General features: G+C 47.1%; 1 protein-coding gene across 3 annotated transcripts in view; it reads left to right on the top strand.

Moving 5' to 3' along the window:
• Positions 1 to 21,927, top strand: part of PLCB1 (phospholipase C beta 1) — a 1,298,702-nt gene that overhangs the window by 1,036,530 nt on the left and 240,245 nt on the right. For all 3 annotated transcript variants that reach the window (XM_063918579.1, XM_063918581.1, XM_063918580.1), the window contains 3 exons: positions 1,101 to 1,255; positions 7,950 to 8,114; positions 10,043 to 10,142. In XM_063918579.1, the coding sequence (XP_063774649.1) occupies positions 1,101 to 1,255; positions 7,950 to 8,114; positions 10,043 to 10,142 (420 nt within the window). The remainder of the gene's footprint in view (positions 1 to 1,100; positions 1,256 to 7,949; positions 8,115 to 10,042; positions 10,143 to 21,927) is intronic.

Here is a 21,927-nt window from a genome sequence, read left to right as displayed (position 1 = left end):
AATAATGATTGTAAACACTGCAAACATCATTTATACTACATCAGATAAATCTGTTCAGAGGTGGGCAACCTGCGTTTCTTTGACTGTTGTGGAACTAGAACAGTGGTTCTCAGACTCGGTCCTCAGGACCCCACATGGTTCATGTTTTCCATGTCACCCAGCAGGTGCACTGTGTATCACCAACTGTCACATTTTAAAAAATCTACAGGTGACCGCAAAACATGAACTGTGTGGGGTCCTGAGGACCGAGTTTAAGAACCTGTGAACTAGAAGATCCAGCATGTCTTTTTTGGCTAAATGAGGCTTGTAGTACATCTAGATAGTTACAGACTGCTTTAGTGTTGGGGGGGTTTATCAAACCTTCTGAGAAGGAAGAGTGGAATTGTTGCCTATAGCAACCAATCAATCAGATTCTAGGTCATTTCTAGACTGTACAAGATAAATGATACCTAGAATCTCCACATTTCCTTTTTGGAAGGTGTGATGAGTCTTCCCTTTATTGCGGTTAATAGTAACATCTAGGAGTTGAACTGTAAATTGTCTGTAAGACTTATCGTATGGGTTACCGGGAAATTAGCTGGTCCAGGTCAGACAGGTTTTCCTATATGACTGTGATTGGATACAAGACAGTAAATTACACAAATAAATACATTTTAACCACTGCACTGCATATACACAAGGATCCATACATAGAATGTGGTCATGAATTTAATTAGCAGAAAGTATAAGTAACGTAATTTTACAGTAGATACCTAATGCCCAAGTTATACTACCTACCTCCATTTTCTATTACCTGTGCACCGATTGTTCTGCAAGTTTGTGTAAAGCCTTTGTTACTCTTTTCATGTCCCTGACACTCCGCAAGAGAGCAAAGTGACTGTACATCTACGCATGCAGAAGGTGCTGAAATAGGCGCATTTCAGTAAAGATACATTCAGTGTACAAAGCACCGTTCCATTCTGTCCAGTCTGGCAGGTGGCTAATGTGGTGTCTCTCGTTAATGCAGATGTGATCTATATTTTTTAGATGTAAGGTTTATATGTTTTTTTATGTAAAGTTAGGCTCATCTGTCTGATAAGGATGCCACATTTTATTCACAGATTTTTCTATGCAGCTAAATATGGGAATGTATGAATATAATGGCAAATGTGGCTACAGACTGAAACCAGAATTTATGAGGCGGCCTGATAAACACTTTGATCCATTCACTGAAACAACGGTAGATGGAATAGTTGCAAACACAGTCTCTGTAAAGGTAAACTATCTATCTATCTATCTATCTATCTATCTATCTGTCTGTCTTTATTATTATTATTATTATTATTATCATTATTAATAATCTTTAGCTATATGGCGTCACAAGGGATCCGCAACGCCAAATTACAAAGTACATAAATAAGCAAAACAAGAAAACAGCGACTTACAGTTAAAGACAATATAGGACAAGTACACAGTATATAAACATAGCTACATCAGCAGATGACACTGAAATAAGTATCAGGGTAGCAGGAAACAGAGGTATTTGGTGCTGTTGAAGGGAGTATGGAGTAAAAGATGGTATAAGTAAGTGAAGGAAAATCACATGAGAGAAGAAGCCCCTGCTCGTGAGAGCTTACATTCTAAAGAGAAGGGGCAGATAGACAGGGGTAACACAGATGGCGTACACAGTGAGTGTGGGACAGAGGGCTCAGGGTGAGAGTTTGCAGGGTTTAGTGAAGAAATGGGTCTTGAGAGCCGTTTGAAGTTTTGTAGAGAGGTGGAGAGTCTGAGGGGGGAAAGTTGAGAATTCCAGAGAAAGGGAGCAGCACATGAAAAATGTTGGAGGTAGGAGTGGTAGAAGGTAATCAGTAGCCAGGAGAGGCGGTGTGCATTAGCAGAGCGAAGAGGATGGGTGGAAGTGTAAAGGGAGATAAGGTCAGAGATGTAAATGGGAGAAGAGTGGGTGAGGGCTTTGTAAGTGAGTGTGAGAAGCTTGAATTGGATTCTGATGGTGAAGGGGAGCCAATGAAGGGCTTGTAAGAGAAGGGAGGTGGACGAAATACGTTTGGTGGGAAGAGAGGCATTTTTCAGGGATGCCAGATAGGAGAAGATTACAGTAGTAGAGTCTGGGGATGACCAGTGAGTGGATAAGGGCCTTAGTGGATGTATAAGGAAGGGTCTGATCCTGGAAATACTTTTGAGAGGAAAACAGCAGGTTTGTGAGAGTTACTGAATATGTGGTTTGAAGGAGAGGGAGGAATCAATGATTACTCCAAGATAGCGCACTTGGGGGTTAGAAAAGATAGTAGTGCCATCAATAGATAATGAAATTGTGGGAGGTGAGGTTGTGTGGGAGCGTGGGAAGATGATCAGCTCAGTCTTAGACATGTTAAGTTTAAGTTAGCGCTGGGACATCCAAGAAGAGATAGCAGAGAGATAGTTAGAAATACTGTATGAGAGAGGAGGGAGCGTGGGGGAGAAGTCAGGGGAGGAAAGGTAGATTTGAGTATCATCAGCATAGAAATAATATTGTAAGTGAAAAGAGTGAATGAGTTCACCTAAAAAGGACATATAGCAAGAGGGCGAGAAAGGGAGAGGACTAAGAACAGAACCTTGGGGGACACCCACAGTTAGTGGGAGGTGGAGTCATAACAGGACACAGAGAAGGAACAATTAGAGAGGTAAGAGTATAGCCAGGAGAGGGCAGTATCACGCAGACCAAGGGAGTGAAGGATTTGAAGAGGGTGGTCCACAGTGTCAAAAGCAGCAGAGAGGTCACGGAGAATAAGCAGAGTAGTAGCCCTTGTATTTAGCAGAAAAGAGGTAATTGCAGACTTTTGTGAGGGCAGTTTCAGTGGAGTGAAGAGGATGAAAGCCAGAGTGGGAGGAAAGAAAGGCAGTAAGATGGTTGTAGACAACACGCTCAAGGAGTTTGGAGGCAAAAAGGAGGAGAGAGATTGGTCAGTAGTTGGAGAGAGTGTATGGATCAAAGGAAGGTTGTTATAAGAATAGTGGATACGAGTGCATGCTTGAAGGCAGAAGGGACGGTGCCTGATGAGAGTGAGAGAATGAGGAGGTGAGAAAGATGGAAGAAGGCATAAAGACAGAGGTAGTAGTGGAGGAGGCGGGAGGGGATAGCGGCAAGTGGGGAGGTGGACGAGGGCCGTGACTTCCTCACCAGATACATGGGAGAAAGATGAGACAAAGCAGAGAGAAAGAAAGAAGACTCTTTGTTGAAAAAAGACATTGTCATTATGTGTGTATGAATAAAAATAAAATATAACTTTTATTAATAAACTTAGAATGTGGTCCCTATCGAAAAACGGAAAAAACTTAATAAATTATTAAATTAATTTACTGACGAATATCAGTCTAGAAAACAGGCGGCAGCAGCGACGGAGGTAAATTCCACGGATGAATCCCTGTGTTTGGGATATTATGCGCATCCATAAATTATGATATACCGATTATGGAAGTAAATCGGGTATCATATCTGACTACCAATAGCATATAATGAGGAGTGCTCATATAGGTCGCCAGAGTGCTTAGGAGGAGATATATTGTTAGATTAGAATATTTAGCACTAACTACATACACATACAAAAACAGGTGTATTGTCTGTGGAGTTTAAACAGGGTAACAGCCTAGCAGTCAAAAAATGTATGGTATAAGAGGTTCATAACCACAACCAAGGTATTTCTTAAAGAAGAGTACAATGACAGATTAAATCTGCTGTCAATGTTAGACCAGAGTGTCCCTATATCTCCATCCTACTACACCGAGTATTCTCAGGTGGTCTCCCACCTGGTACTGACACGGCCCTATACTGTATAGCTTCCAAGATCGGACGGTGGAAGCCACTGGCGGACTCACCCTTCTTGCAGTGCTGCTGTTCCAGGTGCGCTGAAATTAGTGAGCAAGCCCTCGATAGGGTGAAACGCGGTTTCCCACACAGGCGGCAGCGGCGATGGGTCCCACCAGCGCACCTTATAGTCCGTGGCACAGGCAGCACAAGGCGACGGGTTTCACCAGCGCACCGGGAACAGCAGCACCGCAAGAAGGGTGAGTCCGCCGGCGGCTTCCATCGCCGCACCATTCAGCGGGACACGTCTCTCCCCACCTCCAGCCCCAGCCTCCGCAGTGAAGGCGGCAGTGGCGTTGGCTTCCCCGAGTGCATCTCACACAGCAGGAGGGTGAATCAGCTGGCAGCTTCCACTATCACCTATCCAGCGGTACATCTCCCCTCCCACTTCCAGCCGCAGTCTGCACAGTCCAGGCAGCACTTACAGCGGGCTCCCCAGTGCCAGTAGCAGCGCACAGTAATACTGGTCCATACGTGGCCAATTCTTATTGTTTACCCCACCACAATTGCAGCGGTGCGGAGGGCACAATATAGTGCATTTCTGTACATAATATACCCTTTTGAACGGGGTAATAAAGTAAATCTGCAACAACTTTCCAAACCACAGTTACCCTGCTGAGCACACAATAGCATGTACCCCCTTCTTTTACTCATAACTCTATGCAGTATCAATATAATAGGGTATTGTCATAGGGATAAAATACTGCATGCAAATCACTCTGTTTAGCAGTTTATCTTTGTTACTTTGATATTCACTCTCTCAGTCTGCAGGATTTATATATTTGCTCATGTATTGTACTTATAACCTTGTTACACCTGCTTATTGAGAACCCAATCATTGCCTAGAAACAGGTACATTATACTTGTCTTATCACGACACAGCTAGTACTTGCCCCAATTCCTTACTTGGCAAACAGAATTCTAACAATATTTGCCAACCCACTTACTTACCACTTACAGGTGTAATTGTCTGGCTGTAGAATTCGTTATAGCCTATCAGGAATTATCACGTGTGTGGCGTTTTCTTTTGTGTTCCTTTTCCTTTTCAGGGACTCTCATTGGCGATCCAGTGGTACCTACGGCAGTTCTCCAACTGGTAGGCTACACACTGCCTAACGTCAACAGCAGATCCCGCCCCTATCCCTATCCTCTCCCTTCCTTCACGAACTCTCATCAATGATTCTGGAGAGGAGGCTTTCAGGATTCCATTAAACTACTATCATACCATACTGCATGTGCCCAATCTTGTCCGATCTTGGAAGCTATACAGTATAGGGCCGTGTCAGTACCAGGTGGGAAACCACCAGAGAATAATCGGTGTAGTAGGATGGAGATATAGGGACACTCTGGTCTAACATTGACAGCAGATTTAATCTGTCATTGTACTCTTTAAGAAATACCTTGGTTGTGGTTATGAACCTCTTATACCAGTTTTTTCCATTTTTCGATAGGGACCACATTCTAAGTTTATTAATAAAGTTATATTTTTTTCTTATTCATACACACACAATGACAATGTCTTTTTTCTAAGAGTGCACCAACAAAGAGTCTTCTTTCTTTCTCTCTGCTTTGTCTCCCTAAGTTAACACTGACTTTTGGTGCACCACCAGCAACGAATATATATGAGCAATCAGGCATGTAAATTGTAAATGCTGGTCTTATTTTACTATTCTCCATAGTTCATAATACTGGTGCGGAGTCACCTTCTGTTTCTTTAAAACATGGGAGAAAGATGTCAGTTGGTAAGAGGGATGGGGAATGGTGGTAAGGGTAAAAAGTTGTCTGGTTGCTGATGGTGTGGTGGGATGTGATGTCCTAACATATGGAGTCAATTTTGGATGTGAAGTAAGTGGCAAAGTTGAGCAGAAAGATGAGGAGGGGAGTTGAGGTGGAGGTGGACAGAGGAGGGAGTTGACAGTGACAAAGAGGCTCCGGGGGTACGAAGACTGGGAGGAAATGAGATTCTTGAAGTACGACTGTTTAGCGAGGAAAAGGGCTGAATTGAAAAATGAGAGCATAAGTTTGAAATAGAGGAAGTCTGCCTTAGAGTGTGCTTTCCACCAGTGTCACTCAGCAGTACGTGAGCATTTATGCAGATACAGTATCTGGTGCATTTGGTGTGCCAGGGTTGAGGTATTGATCTGCGATGGTGAATAGTGGTCTTGGGAGAGCAGAAGTAAGGGATGCATTGTATAGGGAAGTGGCTTGTTTAGGGCATGAGAGAGAGAGAGAGAGAGAGAGGATAGGGAAGTGGTGTTGATAGCCTTAATGTTACGCTTAATGATGGTAGCCTTAGGAGGTAGAAATGGAGAAGCAGAGAGAGATAAGTTAAATGAGAGCAGGTGGTGGTCAAAGAGGGGAAATGGGGAGTTGGAGAAATCACAAAGATCAAGTGAGCTCCAATTCAGATGGGAGGGGGAGGAAGTCCACAGGGAGAGACCAAGCAAAGGTGTGAGGTTACGGAGTTTAGAGGCAGGGGATTTTGTAGGGATATTGATTGGGATGTTGAAATCACCCAAGATAATTAAGGGAATGTCAGAAGAGAGGAAGTTAGGAAGCCAGCAAGCAACGTTGTCGAGGAACTTGGAGGGAATGCCAGGGGGATGGTAAATGACAGCTGCTCGAACATTAACAGGTTGGAAGATGCGTATAGCATGGACCTCAAATTGTAGAGATTGTCATGGACGGTACTGTGGGAATGAGTTAGTAGAAGTAGCTGGAGGGTAAAACCACTGCCTTGGCGAACCCCGGATTCTGTGGCCCCAGAGCAGAGAGAGCAGCAGGAGAACTGGTGTCTTAGAGGGTAATACATGTTTCAGTAATGGCTAGGAGATGCAGGGAGTTGGAAATGAAAAGGTTGTGGGTGTCAACCAGTTTGTTACAAACAGATCTGCCATTTCAGAGGACACAGGATGGGGGGTGATTTATTGGGAATGATGTGAATGAGATTATCAGGGTTGCTGTATATCTATCTATCTATCTATCTATCTATCTATCTATCTATCTATCTATCTATCTATCTATCTATCTATCTGTCTGTCTATCTATCTAGGGTTGGACTGGCCCGCAGGGGCATAGGGGAATTTCCCTTTGGGCCACATTGCCCAAGGGCCCACCCACTCCTCTAATGTCAGGTGACAGACTGCTATACATTGTTACTCTATTAGATGGTCAGTCACCTGGTGAAGTAATAACATGGGTGCTTGGTTTGTTTAATATAAACTACATCAATATTTCTCCTTCCTTGCAAACAAAATTAGTGCCTGGGTTAACAGATCTAATGCTTTATTGTGTGAAAATAACATTTATAATAAAGCATATTGCAAACTTAGGATATAGTTGTAAAAACCATAAAAGTAACCAACCAAGTCATCCTAGTGGTAATTACTTAGATATTTGAACTTTTGTTTAACTGTATCTATCTATTTATTTATTTATCTATTTACCTACCTACCTACCTACCTACCTACCTATTGCTATCTCTATTGCTATTGTCTATCTGTCTGTCAATCTGTCTATCTGTGTTCTAATTGGTAATTTAGAACCCTATGAAATGTATATAGGTCTTTTCTCCGTCAACATTGAGTGTTACCATCTGAAGATAAAGTTCCAGATAGGAAGTTTTGGTAAATAGGACTTTTGAGCAATGTTGGGATTAAGGGTTTCTATATTATAATCCTAAGGATCCGTGTCCATTTGTCCGCGGATCATTGGGCTTGGTAGGTTGCCTCTCCAGGAGTCCCAGTGTTGTTACTTACCCTGACCCCCACAGGACAGGGGTCTCAGGAAGACGCCCCCGAAGTCCAGGAGAACTTCACCAAATGCAGAAGTCTTACGGACATTCTGGGAGAGTAGTCGCATGTATACAAGATTATATTTCTGGCTGTCTTTATGGAATGTTTCCTTGAATCATTTGCAAAATGCATTGAGTGATAATTGTGCATCTTCCATTGTATTCACAATATATTATTGCATTAATAGCTAACAATCACTGTACAGCATTGCACATTCTGCTGTATAGTCTACACCGTCCTCTATGTGACAGTTATATGTAGAGAGATTGTTATCCAGTATACCATCATAGATCTGCATGTTCTTTGCCTTCTAGATCATTTCAGGACAGTTCCTATCAGATAAAAAGGTCGGCACGTATGTAGAAGTGGATATGTTCGGGCTGCCAGTCGACACCAAGAGAAAAGCGTTCAAAACAAAGACATCGCAAAGCAACGCGGTGAACCCAGTATGGGAAGAGGAGCCCATTGTGTTTAAAAAGGTTATTGTGTCTTTATAAAATATTAATTGGAAACAGCAATTCTTTAAGTTTATTTGCACATCAAATAATGCTGTAACATTTCTTTGTGTCTCCATCATATTGTTCTATAAAACTTTCCAATTCCACTCACAATACAATTTAGTAGAACAGAAGCATTATTGCATTTATATGTTTAATTATTTATATACATAATACATAAAATGACAGTTTCTGTAATTACTGCCGTGATTAAATATCAGCATAAGCTGGGGATCAACCGTTGTATTTAGGGCCTAGGCCCTCATTCCGAGTTGATCGCTCGCTAGCTACTTTTAGCAGCCGTGCAAACGCATTGTCGCCGCCCACGGGGGAGTGAATTTTTGCTTTGTAAGTGTGCGAACGCCTGTGCAGCCGAGCACTGCAAAAACATTTTGTGCAGTTTCAGAGTAGGTCTGGACTTACTCAGCCCATGCGATCACTTCAGCCTATTCGTGTCCGGAATTGACGTCAGACACCCGCCCTGCAAATGCTTGGACACGCCTGCGTTTTTCCAAACACTCCCAGAAAACGGTCAGTTGACACCCATAAACGCCCTCTTCCTGTCAATCTCCTTGCGATCGGCTGTGCGAATGGATTCTTCGTTAAATCCGTCGCTCAGCAACGAACCGCTTTGTACCCGTACGATGTGCGTGCGCATTGCGGTGCATACGCATGCACAGTTTTGCCGTTTTTTTACCTGAGCGCTGCGCTGCGATAATCGGCAGCGAGCAGTCAACTCGGAATGACCCCCCTAATTCAGACCTGATTGCAGCAGCAATATCTCTCTCTAATGGGCAAAACCATGGGCCTGATTCAGACCTGAGCACCAGCAAGCGATTTTTTTCAGATACTCGCTACCTACATGGGAGTGTATTTTAGCTGTGCAAGTGTGCAAACGCATGTGTAGCAGAGCTGTATAAACAGATATTGTGCAGTCTCTGCGCAGCCCAGGACTTACTCAGCCGCTGCGATCACATCAGACTGTCCGGGACCGGAATTAACGTCAGGAATGCTCCCTGCAAACGCTTGAACACGCCCGCATTTTTCCAACCACTCCTTGAAAACGGTCAGTTGCCACCCACAAACGCCTTCTTCCTATCAATCTCCTTGCGATCGCCTGTGAGAATGGATTCTTCACACAAACCCATCGCTGAGCGGCGATCCGCTTTGTACCCGTGCGACACGCCTGCGCATTGCGATGCATACGCAGTTTAGACCTGATCACCTGCTGTGCGAAAACGCAGCCTAGCGATCATTCTGAATTACCCCCCATGTGCACTGCAGGTGGGGCAGATGTTACATGTGCAGAGAGAGTTAGATTTGGGTGGGGTGTGTTCAAAGTGAAATCTAAATTGCAGTGTAAAAATAAAGCAGCCAGTATTTACCCTGCACAGAAACAAAATAACCCACCCAAATCTAACTCTCTCTGCACATGTTATATCTGCCCCACCTGCAGTGCACATGGTTTTGCCCATTAGAGAAAGATTTTGCTGCTGCGATCAGGTCTGAATTAGGCCCATAAACCCGAAAGACAAATATAAACAACCATATACTTCATCATTCTAAAAGAATGCCCGTTGGGACAGCAGGGAAACCAGAGGGCCCAGACCCCTACCTTATATCACTGCTTCTACTGACCTCGTCTCTCCACTGCATGTGTAGCATACCCAGGTTTAAAGGGGTGTAGTTGTGCTAGTTACGCCCACCGTGGACTGGATTTGCCCTTCCACTGACTGGTCACGTCTCCTCCTGTGTTCCCTTCACATCCCAGTCTGAGACTGATTCTCAGCCCACACTGGTACAAATGTCTACATTCCGCAGAATGCTGCCATCTTACATATAGGAAACCATAACTGCAAGCTGGCAACATTTCCAGAAGTTAATCAAAGTACGTGTTTTCCATTTATCAGGTAGTGCTTCCCTCCCTGGCCTTTCTGAGGATAGCCGCGTATGAAGAAGGAGGAAAGTTCATAGGTCATCGGTTATTGCCTGTTTCTGCCATCCGGCCAGGTAGGTTCATAGACGAATACATAGCACATAGTAGAAAGAGCAAATGTTGTCTGGTTTCCAGTCACGTTATCTGAATTGTGGGGGTACCACCCCTGAGTTTCCCTTCCTCTGCTGTGTGGGGATGCTGATGAAATCAGAAGGAGGGTATCAGTCAACTTCTGGCATTTTAAGTCTAGAGGGGTCTCCATGCATAACATCTCTAAGTCTGACACTGTGCCAGAGACTTTTGCCCGTGCCTCACATTGACATCACTACCTTCAGAAATATGGTAACATCAGCGTATTTCTGGGGATAACCTTAGAAATAGGGCACTAACATCATATTCCTGAAGGAATGGGTAGAAATGGTACGGGCAGCCGGCAGGACGGACATGAGGTGAGGAGATGCATTGGGTGCAGGCTGTGCGGTGTGGGCCCCCTTGATCTATGAGTCTGTGTTCACCACACATCCTGCACCAATAGTTATTATAGTTGAATTTCAGACCACTGATGTAATTACCTTTCGCAGGTTAACCAACATTTTTAAAATTTTCAATAGCAAAATTTTTTAGAGACAAATATTTCAAAACTGGGACTGTACGGTAGGTACAATAGGCAAGTAGGCCATTAAAGGTGCAGATCAATACCTGTTGGTGTGGGAATAGGCATATGAATATTATACAAAGAACTAAGGTTCAAAAGGGTTGAGGTTACCTAAAGGATAAAAAATGGGCAGACTAGATTGGCCAAGTGGTTATCTGCAGTCAAATTCTATGTTCCTATGGTGGTGATTCAGACCTGATCACTGGGCTGCTAATTTTGCTGTCTTGCGTTCAGATAGTCGCTGCCCAAGGGGAGTGTATATTCCCCAGTGCAAGTGGGTGATCAGGGCTGGTTCAAGCCCTTGTGGCGTCCCGGGCAAAAATAGCGGCGTGGCTTCATACAGGGGCGTGGTCAGTTATGCTCCCTGTAGAGTTGTGCCCCCTGTAGAGTTGTGCCCCTATTTGTGCCCCCTGTAGAGTTGTGTCCCTATTTGTGCCCCCTGTAGAGTAGCGCCGCTTAAAAAAAAAAAATAAAATAAAATAAATAATGATTAATTGTCAGGAATCAACTTACTGCAGCTGCACCTGTCCACCGGTGCGGCCTCCGTCTGGGGCTCCCATGCCTCGCTGCCACTGGTCGCCTTGTCGCTGAGTGCTATTCTGGGCTTGGGGACGCTTCTGTTGTCGGCGTGCGTGCGCGCGCGCCGCATTCCCGCCGGGCCACGGCATGGGCGCCGCCATGACAGTCCCCATCAGCTCTTCCGCATCAGCCAATCCAGAGCCTGGCCGCACCTCCCATTCACTCTCAACCAATACCTGCAGACCGGGGGGTATATCAGGAGCAGCAGGGTGAGTCAGTCCTTGCCTTGGACTTCGTGTCATTCCTCTGACCTGTGTCTCTGGCTCTATTCTCCAGTTCCTCTTTGTACCTGCTCTGCCTTCCAGTCTGGTCCTGCACTGCCATGGAACCACAAGCACCAGCAACCCGGGTACCTGTGATCAACTTCACACCTTATCCAGCTACAGTGTGCTCCAGCCCTCTGCAGTAGAGACTCTCCTCCAGGTGCATCTCGTTAACCTACACCTGTTCGTCAGCCTGCAAGCTGCCAGTGTTATTCCAACCTGAACTGAGGATTTAAACCACTTGTTCCTGTCTACTGCAACAGTTACCTGGCTCGCTATTCCCACCATCATCCCTGCTGTGCTCCACGATCTAGGAACCATCGGTTCCCATACCGATACATCGGTCCCCTGATCGATTGTTGCTCATGTCACAGACTTTGCCATAGACTTTCAGCCCACAATTGCATATCTTCTGTTGTCATCAGTATTCCTGCTGCCATATTGTTTGAATCAATTGCTAAATAAACAACACAGCGCACATGCGCAGGAATCTCATCCAGCCTCCTCGTTTTCTCCATCCCACCTCCACTGACCCACTAGTGCCCTCTCTGGGAACACAAACTAGACAGAGCCTGACATTAATACTTACTATCCCCGCTCCTGATTCCCGACCGTTGCTGGCCTCCGCCGCGCCGCTCCTCTCCTGGGATCTCTGGGAGAGACATCATGACGTCTCTCCCATAGTACAGCATAGGCACTAGAGGTCAATTATGACCCCTAGCGTCTATGTGCCAGTCCCACAATGCTGTGCGGTGCGCGATGATGTCATAGCGCACCGCACAGCAAAGGTCCTCTACACGAAGGGAAACTAGACGGGTAGCGTCTACCTGCCTAGTTTCCTTCACAGCACCGCACAGCACCGGGGGGCACTGACAAACAGTAGCGGATCTTGCCATGGCGCGGCGCCCTCCGGATGGCGCCGGAGCCCTTCGGAAGGCGGCTCCCTGGGCAAAAATCCCATGTGCCCGTAGCAAGATCCGCTACTGTGTGTGATCGCATGTGCACGCCGTCCTACAAATATCCCTCAGTCAGTGGACAGCTGCAAATCCATTCACACCACAGTTACCATCAAATGATTTTTCCAGTGTGTGCAGTGTGTGCGCAGCCCAGGACTTACTCCTACAGTGTGATGAGAACGGTCTGATCGGGTCTGGAGCTGATGTCACACACCCTCCCTGAAAACGCTTGGGAACGCCTGCGTTTTCCCTGAAAATGGGCAGATACCACCCACAAATGGCCTCTTCCTGTCAATCAGTATGCGAATAGCTGTCCAAATTTTCGCACCAGCCTGTGGCTGTTCGGCGATGCCTGTTGTTGTTTGGCGAAGTGCGTGCGCATTGCGGTGGATATGCATGCGCAGTCTATCGATAATCGGCCCCTGTGCGAAAACGCACAGCAGCGATGAGGTCTGAATCGGGCCCTATGTTTCTAAAGGTACCCATACACTTATGCGACTTCTCCGAGGGAGAAGTTGCATAAGATTTCCCTTGAACCACGCGGCAGCTTCCCGGGCGACAAGATCGCATACGATACATCGTATGCTGACCTTTTGCATACGATGTATCATATGCGATCACAGCCATGCTTGCAGGATCCGACATACAGTATCTATAATGCAGTACGGAGGTAAAACATATGCGATTTTACCATTTTCATTTGAGTTATCAGCCCGAAATGTCGGCATCGGATGAAATCGGGCAAAATCGCACTAGTGTATGGGCACCTTAACACCGACAGCCAGATAAAGCATAGTGATGTGACAAAAAGCTCTGTTGCAGCATATGTGAGGAATGAGTACATACCAGTAATAAGACTTGTATAACTCAGGATAGGATGGGTAAAAGGGATGAGGTTTACTTTATAAGTCACCCATATGTTTTATTATTATGCAAACTAGAACCAATAACCTAGAAATAATGACACGTACAACTGTATAGATTGGAAAAATTGGAGGTCACAGCCAAATTTATTAAATTGGAATTAGAATTGTTAATCACCGGTGGCGAAAAAAGCAGTGGCAACTCGGCCATGGCTTAAAACTTTATAATCTTTAAATAAATGGGGCGGAGTTTCCGCCCCTTGCGCAGTCCGTCCTGGGTAGAACCATCTCCCCTTAATTAGCACAGTGCTGGTCCCTCCTTAAGATGGTGACCTGGTCCTCCCCTGAGGTAGTGACCGACTCGCCTTTCTCAAAGGGGAAATGCTAGCCAAGCTCTGCTGCGCTAAAATTGAGCCGCCGAATAGCACTGCTTTCCGCCCGCTGCGCCTCTCACTTGCTGGAATAATTATAGCTTATTATTCCAACGATAAAAAACTTTCAAATTATATTGACAGAGAAACACAATCCACGAATTTTAATTGCTGGGTGGGTGGGTGGGATCACAAAAATGGCAAGAGGAATATGAATCCTCTGCCAGCACTTATATAAACTAATCTACCCCGCCTACCTGACTACCCCCCATTGGATAATGCTTGATTGACATCTATTAATAACCTATTATAAATATCGACACAAAACCAGATCTAACCAGCCTATCTACACAAACAGCCAGGGAACCCGCCTACTTAACTACTCCCTATTGGATAATGTTTAATTGACATACATCAGCACCTATTAAAAATTATCAACACAAAAACCAGCTCTAACTAGCTTAGCTACATAACAAACAGGGTGCTTATATTCACTCTATCCTATACAGTCTCTCGTTCCTTTATAAAATAGATTCTTAATCGTATTCTCAGGCTGGTATTTATATCAACATGTTATTTGTAGCACTTTAATGAAACTGACTCTTTGAGGACTGAGTTGAGTAAAAACGTTGGTGCAGTTTGGATTGACTCACTTTGCGAGGTCAGACAATGTACGTCCCTTTCCCAGAGTAAGCTGCAACCATATTTTCCACATGTTGTAAGAGAAAAAGAAAATGATACAAGGCAATAGTCAGTACTGTGCCCTCTTTGCTAGGAAACATCACTATGTATTTTTGCCCATTTGCAACACACACACACACAAACACACACACACACACACACACACACACACACACACACACACACACACACATATATACACTGCTCTATATACACTGCTCAAAAAAATAAAGGGAGCACTTAAACAACACAATGTAACTCCAAGTCAATCACACTTCTGTGAAATCAAACTGTCCACTTAGGAAGCAACACTGATTGACAATCAATTTCACATGCTGTTATGCAAATGGAATAGACAACAGGTGGAAATTATAGGCAATTAGCAAGACACCCCCAATAAAGGGGTTGTTCTGCAGGTGGTGACCACAGAACACTTCTCAGCTCCTATGCTTTCTGGCTGATGTTTTGGTCACTATTGTAAGCTGGTGGTGCTTTCACTCTAGTGGTAGCATGGGCCCTCATTCCGAGTTGATCGGTCGCAAGGCGAATTTAGCAGAGTTACACACGCTAAGCCTACGCCTACTGGGAGTGTATCTTAGCTTCTTAAAATTGCGACCGATGTAATCGCAATATTGCGATTACAAACTACTGAGCAGTTTCTGAGTAACTTCAACCTTACTCTGCCTGTGCGATCAGTTCAGTGCTTGTCGTTCCTGGTTTGACGTCACAAACACACCCAGCGTTCGCCCAGACACTCCCCCGTTTCTCCAGCCACTCCTGCGTTTTTTCCGGAAACTGTAGCGTTTTCAACCACACGCCCATAAAACGCCGTGTTTCCGCCCAGTAACACCCATTTCCTGTCAATCACATTACGATCGCCGGAGCGATGAAAAAGCCGTGAGTAAAAATACTATCTTCATTGTTAAATTACTTGGCGCAGTCGCAGTGCGAATATTGCGCATGCGTACTAAGCAGATTTTCATTGCGATGCGATGAAAAATACAGAGCGAACGACTCGGAATGAGGGCCATGATACGGAGTCTACAACCCACACAAGTGGCTCAGGTAGTACAGCTCATCCAGGATGCCACATCAATGCGAGCTGTGGCAAGAAGATTTGCTGTGTCTGTCAGTGTAGTGTCCAGAGCATGGAGGCGCTACCAGGAGACAGGCCAGTACATCAGGAGACGTGGAGGAGGCCGTAGGAGGGCAACAACCGAGCAGCAGGACCGCTTCCTCCACCTTTGTGCAAGGAGGAACAGGAGGAGCACTGCCAGAGCCCTGCAAAATGACCTCCAGCAAGCCACAAATGTGCCTCTACTCAAACAATCAGAAACAGACTCCATGAGGGTGGTATAAGGGCCCAACGTCCACAGGTGGGGGTTGTGCTTACAGCCCAACACCGTGCAGGACGTTTGGCATTTGCCAGAGAACACCAAGATTGGCAAATTCGCCACTGGCGCCCTGTGCTCTTCACAGATGAAAGCAGGTTCTCACTGAGCACATGTGACAGACGTGACAAAGTCTGGAGACGCCAAGGAGAACGTTCTGCTGCCTGCAACATCCTCCAGCATGACCGGTTTGGCAGTGGGTCAGTAATGGTGTGGGGTGGCATTTCTTTGGGGGGGCCACACAGCCCTCCATGTGCTCGCCAGAGGTAGCCTGACCGCCATTAGGTACCGAGATGAGATCCTCAGACCCCTTGTGAGACCATATGCTGGTGCGGTTGGCCCTGGGTTCCTCCTAATGCAAGACAATGCTAGACCTCATGTGGCTGGAGTGTGTCAGCAGTTCCTGCAAGACAAAGGCATTGATGCTATGGACTGGTCCGCCCATTCCCCAGACCTGAATCCAATTGAGCACATCTGGGACATCATGTCTCGCTCCATCCACCAACGCCACGTTGCACCACAGACTGTCTAGGAGTTGGCGGATGCTTTAGTCCAGGTCTGGGAGGAGATCCCTCAGGAGACCATCCGCCACCTCATCAGGAGCATGCCCAGGCATTGTAGGGAGGTCATACAGGCACGTGGAGGCCACACACACTACTGAGCCTCATTTTGACTTGTTTTAAGGACATTACATCAAAGTTGGATCAGCCTGTAGTGTGTTTTTCCACTTTAATTTCTCCTTCGTCCTAGAGGATGCTGGGGACTCCAAAAGGACCATGGGGTATAGACGGGATCCGCAGGAGACATGGGCACACTATAAGACTTTGAATGGGTGTGAACTGGCTCCTCCCTCTATGCCCCTCCTCCAGACCTCAGTTAGATTCTGTGCCCAGAGGAGACTGGTCACACTCTAGGGGAGCTCTACTGAGTTTCTCTAAAAAGACTTTTGTTAGCTTTATTATTTTCAGGGAGCACTGCTGGCAACAGGCTCCCTGCTTCGTGGGACTGAGGGAAGAGAAGCAGACCTACTTCTGTGAGACTGATAGGCTCTGCTTCTTAGGCTACTGGACACCATTAGCTCCAGAGGGTCCGATCACTTGGGTCGCCTAGCTGCTCGCTCCAGGAGCCGTCCCCCTCACAGAGCCAGCAGATTGAAGACGGGTGAGTAACCGAAGCAAAGAAGACATCGGAAGGCGGCAGAAGACTTCAGACTTCCTGAGGTACCGCGCAGCGGTCGCGCTGCGTGCCACCGCTCCCGCTCACTCAGGCACTGCATGGGTGCAGGGCGCAGGGGCGGCGCCCTGGGCTGCAATAAAAACCTCTTTTAGACACTATCTGGCTATTTTAAGGTGCATATGCATTATTTGTGACCACCGCCAGTATAATCTCAGCGGGACCGAAGTGCGCCTTGTAGGGGGCGGGGCTTCCTCCTCAGCTATGACCAGCGCCTTTTTCTCTCCACAGCTTGCTGCAGAGACGCTGTTCCTGGCCCTTCCACTGCTGTCACAAGTAACAGGGTGGTGAAAACAAAGGGGGGGTGGCACTTAATTTTGGTGTTGGTTGTATTATATTACAAGCGCTGATAGGTCTGGGGCATTGTGCTTTTCAGACAGGTGTGGCGCTGGGTGTGAGCTGGCAAACTCCTTCTCTGTCTCTCTGAAAGGCCTTGCTGTGGGTCTGTCCCCTTTAGCACAGTGTTTTTGGGGGTGTCGGTACGTGTGTGTCGACATGGCAGAACTGAATGCTCTTCCCAGGAGGAGGTTAGTGTGAGAGCTGAGCAGAATGAAGGTGTGACTCTGTCGGCACCGCCGACTGCTGATTGGGTTGACATGTGGAATGTGTTGAATAGCAGTGTGGCTTTGTTACATAAGAGGTTGGACAAATCTGAGTCTCAGAACCAAGCATGGAGGCAATCCATGGGAGACGTGGTACCACACACTCAGGCCCCCTCGGGGTCCCAAAAACGTTCATTTACCCAGGTAGCAGACACTGATACCGACACGGATTCTGACTCCAGTGTCGACTATAATGATGCAAAGTTGCATCCTAAGGTGGCTAAGAGTATTCAGTACATGATTGTGGCTATAAAAGACGTGTTGCATATTACGGAAGACCCCGCTGTCCCTGAGACAAGGGTCTGTATGTATAAGGGCAAGAAACCGGAGGTAACGTTTCCTCCCTCTCATGAACTGAATGCCCTTTTTGAAAAAGCCTGGGAAACGCCAGACAAAAGGTGGCACATTCCCAGGAGAATTGCTATGGCATACCCGTTTCCTTCTCAGGATAGGTTGGGTGGGAGGCAACACCCACGGTAGACAAAGCTCTAGCGCGATTGTCCAAGAAAGTGGCGCTACCGTCTACTGAAATGGCGACCCTTAAAGATCCTGCTGATCGGAGGCAGGAAGCTACCTTGAAATCTATTTATGTCACGACAGGTACACTGCTCAGGCCAGCTGTGGCTTCGGCGTGGGTGAGTAACGAGATTGAAAAGTGGGCAGATAACTTGTCATCGGATATAGACACCCTGGATCGGGATAGCGTGCTTTTGACACTGGGTCATATCAGGGACGCTGCAGTCTATCTAAAAGAGACGGCGAGAGATATTGGCCTTTTGGGATCAAGGGCCAATGCCATGGCGGTCTCGGCTAGAAGGGCGTTGTGGACTCATCAGTGGAATGGTGATGCTGATTCTAAGAAGGCTATGGAGGCTCTCCCCTACAAGGGTGGAGTTTTGTTTGGTGAAGGCATCGCGGACCTGGTTTCTACAGCAACCGCGGGTAAGTCCTCTTTTCTGCCTTTTGTTCCTCCACAGCAAAAGAAAACGCCCCCATATCAGATGCAGTCCTTTCGGTCGCAGAAATTCCAGAAAGGACGTGGGTCATCTTTCCTTGCGGCAAGAGGTAAGGGTAGAGGAAAAAGATCACTGGCTGTGGCAGGCTCACAGGAGCAGAAGTCCTCCCCGGCTTCTACTAAATCCACCGCATGACGCTGGGGCTCCCCTGCGGGAGTCCGCACCGGTGGGAGCGCGTCTTCAACTCTTCAGTCAGGTCTGGGTTCTCTCAGGCCTGGATCCTTGGGTGCTGGAAATTGTGACCCAAGGATACAAGCTGGAGTTTCAAGACGTGCCTCCACGACAATTTTTCAAATCGGCCTTGCCAGCTTCTCTTCCGGAAAGAGAGGTAGTGTGTACGGCGATACAAAAGCTGTGTCAGCAGCGAGTCATTGTCGAAGTTCCCCCGTCACAGCGGGGAGAAGGGTTTTATTCAAGCCTGTTCGTGGTCCCGAAGCCGGACGGCTCGGTCAGACCGATTCTGAATTTAAAATCCCTCAATGTGTATTTGAAAAGTTTCAAATTCAAGATGGAATCTCTCCGAGCGGTGATCTCCAGTCTGGAAGGGGGGGGGGGATTTTATGGTGTCAGTCGACATAAAGGATGCTTACCTACATGTCCCCATTTATCCTCATCATCAGGTGTACCTGAGGTTCGCTGTTCAGGATTGTCACTACCAATTTCAGACGTTGCCGTTTGGTCTTTCCACGGCCCCGAGGATTTTCACAAAGGTAATGGCGGAAATGATGGTGCTCCTGCGCAAGCAAGGGGTCACAATTATCCCGTACTTGGACAATCTCCTGATAAAGGCGAGATCACAGGAGCTGTTACTAAAAAACGTTGCTCTCTCACTGCGGGTGCTGCAACAGCATGGCTGGCTCCTGAATTTGCCAAAGTCGCAGTTGATTCCGACAACTCGGTTGTCGTTTTTGGGCATGATTCTGGACATGGAACTTCAGAGGATTTTTTTCCCGTTGGAAAAAGCTCAGGAAATCCAGAACATGGTCAAGGAACTTCTAAAACCGCCAAGAGTGTCGATTCATCAATGCACTCGAGTGCTGGGGAAAATGGTGGCGGCCTACGAGGCCATTCCGTTTGGCAGGTTCCATGCAAGAACGTTTCAGTGGGACCTACTGGACAAGTGGTCAGGGTCCCATCTGCAGATGCACCGGAAAGTAACTCTGTCCCCCAGGACCAGGGTTTCTCTCCTGTGGTGGCTCCAAAGTTCTCACCTTCTAGAGCAGTGATTTTCAACCTTTTTTTACTCGCGGCACACCAAACAATATTTTAAAATTGCCAAGGCACACCATAAGTTCCCCACAGAAATAAACAAAACACACACATTGGCCCTCACAGTAAAATAAAATCCACACATACCTTGGCCTACACAGAAAAAACAATCCCATTGCTCCCCACATAAATCATGCTGCTCAATACATAAATCCTATTGCTCCCCACATAAATCAATTACATTGCTCCCCACATAAATCATGTTGCTCCCCACATGAATTATTCACATTGTCGTCGTCCCCCCCCCCCCCATAAATCCTTATTCTTCCCACATAAATCCTATTGTTCCCCACAGGAGAAATAAAGTAACAAATATTAGCCCCTACCGGTCAGCTGTCCTCCTTCCTGTCCCTCAGTGGCGGGGGTTGTTCATAGTGGAGTGCTGCAAATACTGAGCAGGGGGCGGGCGGGCAGGTGTGGATGTGGGTGGGCAAGGATAGCTGTGTATGCAGGCAGGAACTGGAAGATGCGTATGCAGGCGGGTGGGCTGGCTGGTGAGATGCGGCGGCCGTGACCTATGATATCACACCGCCGCGTCTTCAAGGCATAGGTCACGGCCGGAGTACGACTAATCCTTTAAGAAGAGCCCGGGCCAACAGTTCACTCTGTAGGTGCAGGAAGCTGCTCTGGCTCCGCGGCACACCTTCCAACTGGTCGCGGCACACTAGTGTGCCACGGCACACTGGTTGAAAAAGCCTGTTCTAGAGGGTCGCAGGTTCGGCATCCAAGATTGGATTCTGGTGACCACGAACGCGAGTCTCCGAGGTTGGGGAGCAGTCACACAGGGAAAAAATTTCCAGGGAAAATGGTCAAGCCAGGAAGCTTGTCTGCACATAAACATTCTGGAATTAAGGGCCATCTACAACGGCCTGCTAGAAGCGGAACATCTTCTTCGCGACCTGCCCGTCCTGATTCAGTCGGACAACATAACAGCCGTGGCGCACATAAACCGCCAGGGCGGAACAAAGAGCAGAGCGGCGATGGCGGAGGCCACCAAGATCCTTCGCTGGGTGAAAAAACATGCAAGCGCCCTGTCAGTTGTCTTCATTCCAGGCGTGGACAACTGGGAAGCAGACTTCCTCAGCAGACACGATCTCCACCCAGGACAGTGGTGTCTTCATCAAGAGGTATTTGCAGAAGTGACAAGTCGTTGGGGAATTCCTCAAATAGACATGATGGCGTCTCGCCTCAACAAGAAGCTTCATATTGTTCCAGGTCGAGGGACCCTCAAGCAGTAGCAGTGGACGCTCTGGTGACACCGTGGGTGTTTCAGTCGGTCTATGGGTTCCCTCCACTTCCACTCATCCCAAAGGTGATAAGGATCGTGAGAAGAACAAGGGTTCAGGCGATACTCGTTGTTCCAGATTGGCCTCGGAGGGCCTGGTATCCGGATCTTTAGGAATTACTCACAGTAGATCCTTGGCCTATTCCTCTAAGAGAGCAAGGAACGTGCGTGTTCCAGGACTTACCGCGGTTGCGTTTGACGGCATGGCGGTTGAATGCCAAATCCTAGCTAGGAAGGGTATTCCCGGGGAAGTCATCCCCACCCTACTTAAGGTTAGAAAGGAGGTAACGGCAAAGCATTATCACCGTATCTGGAGAAAATATGTGTCTTGGTGTGAATCCAAGAAGGCTCCTACGGAAGAGTTTCACCTGGGGCGGTTTCTCCATGTTTTGCAAGCAGGTGTGGATGCGGGCCTGAACAACGTTGGCGCTCCTGCTTCTAAGCAGACTATTGCGCGCTGGATCTGTAATACGATTCAGCAGGCTCATTCTACGGCTGGATTGCTGTTACCGAAATCGGTGAAAGCCCATTCCACTAGGAAGGTGGGCTCATCGTGGGCGGCTGCCCGAGGCGTCTCGGCATTACAGCTTTGCCGAGCAGCTACTTGGTCGGGGTCAAACACTTTTGCAAAGTTCTACAAGTTTGATACCCTAGCTGATGAGGACCTCATGTTTGCTCAATCGGTGCTGCAGAGT

The sequence above is a fragment of the Pseudophryne corroboree genome, chromosome 4, assembly GCF_028390025.1.
Source record: "Pseudophryne corroboree isolate aPseCor3 chromosome 4, aPseCor3.hap2, whole genome shotgun sequence".
Taxonomy (NCBI): domain Eukaryota; kingdom Metazoa; phylum Chordata; class Amphibia; order Anura; family Myobatrachidae; genus Pseudophryne; species Pseudophryne corroboree.
The sequence above is the reverse complement of the archived record's forward strand: the minus strand, read 5'-3'. Positions and strand labels throughout refer to the sequence as shown.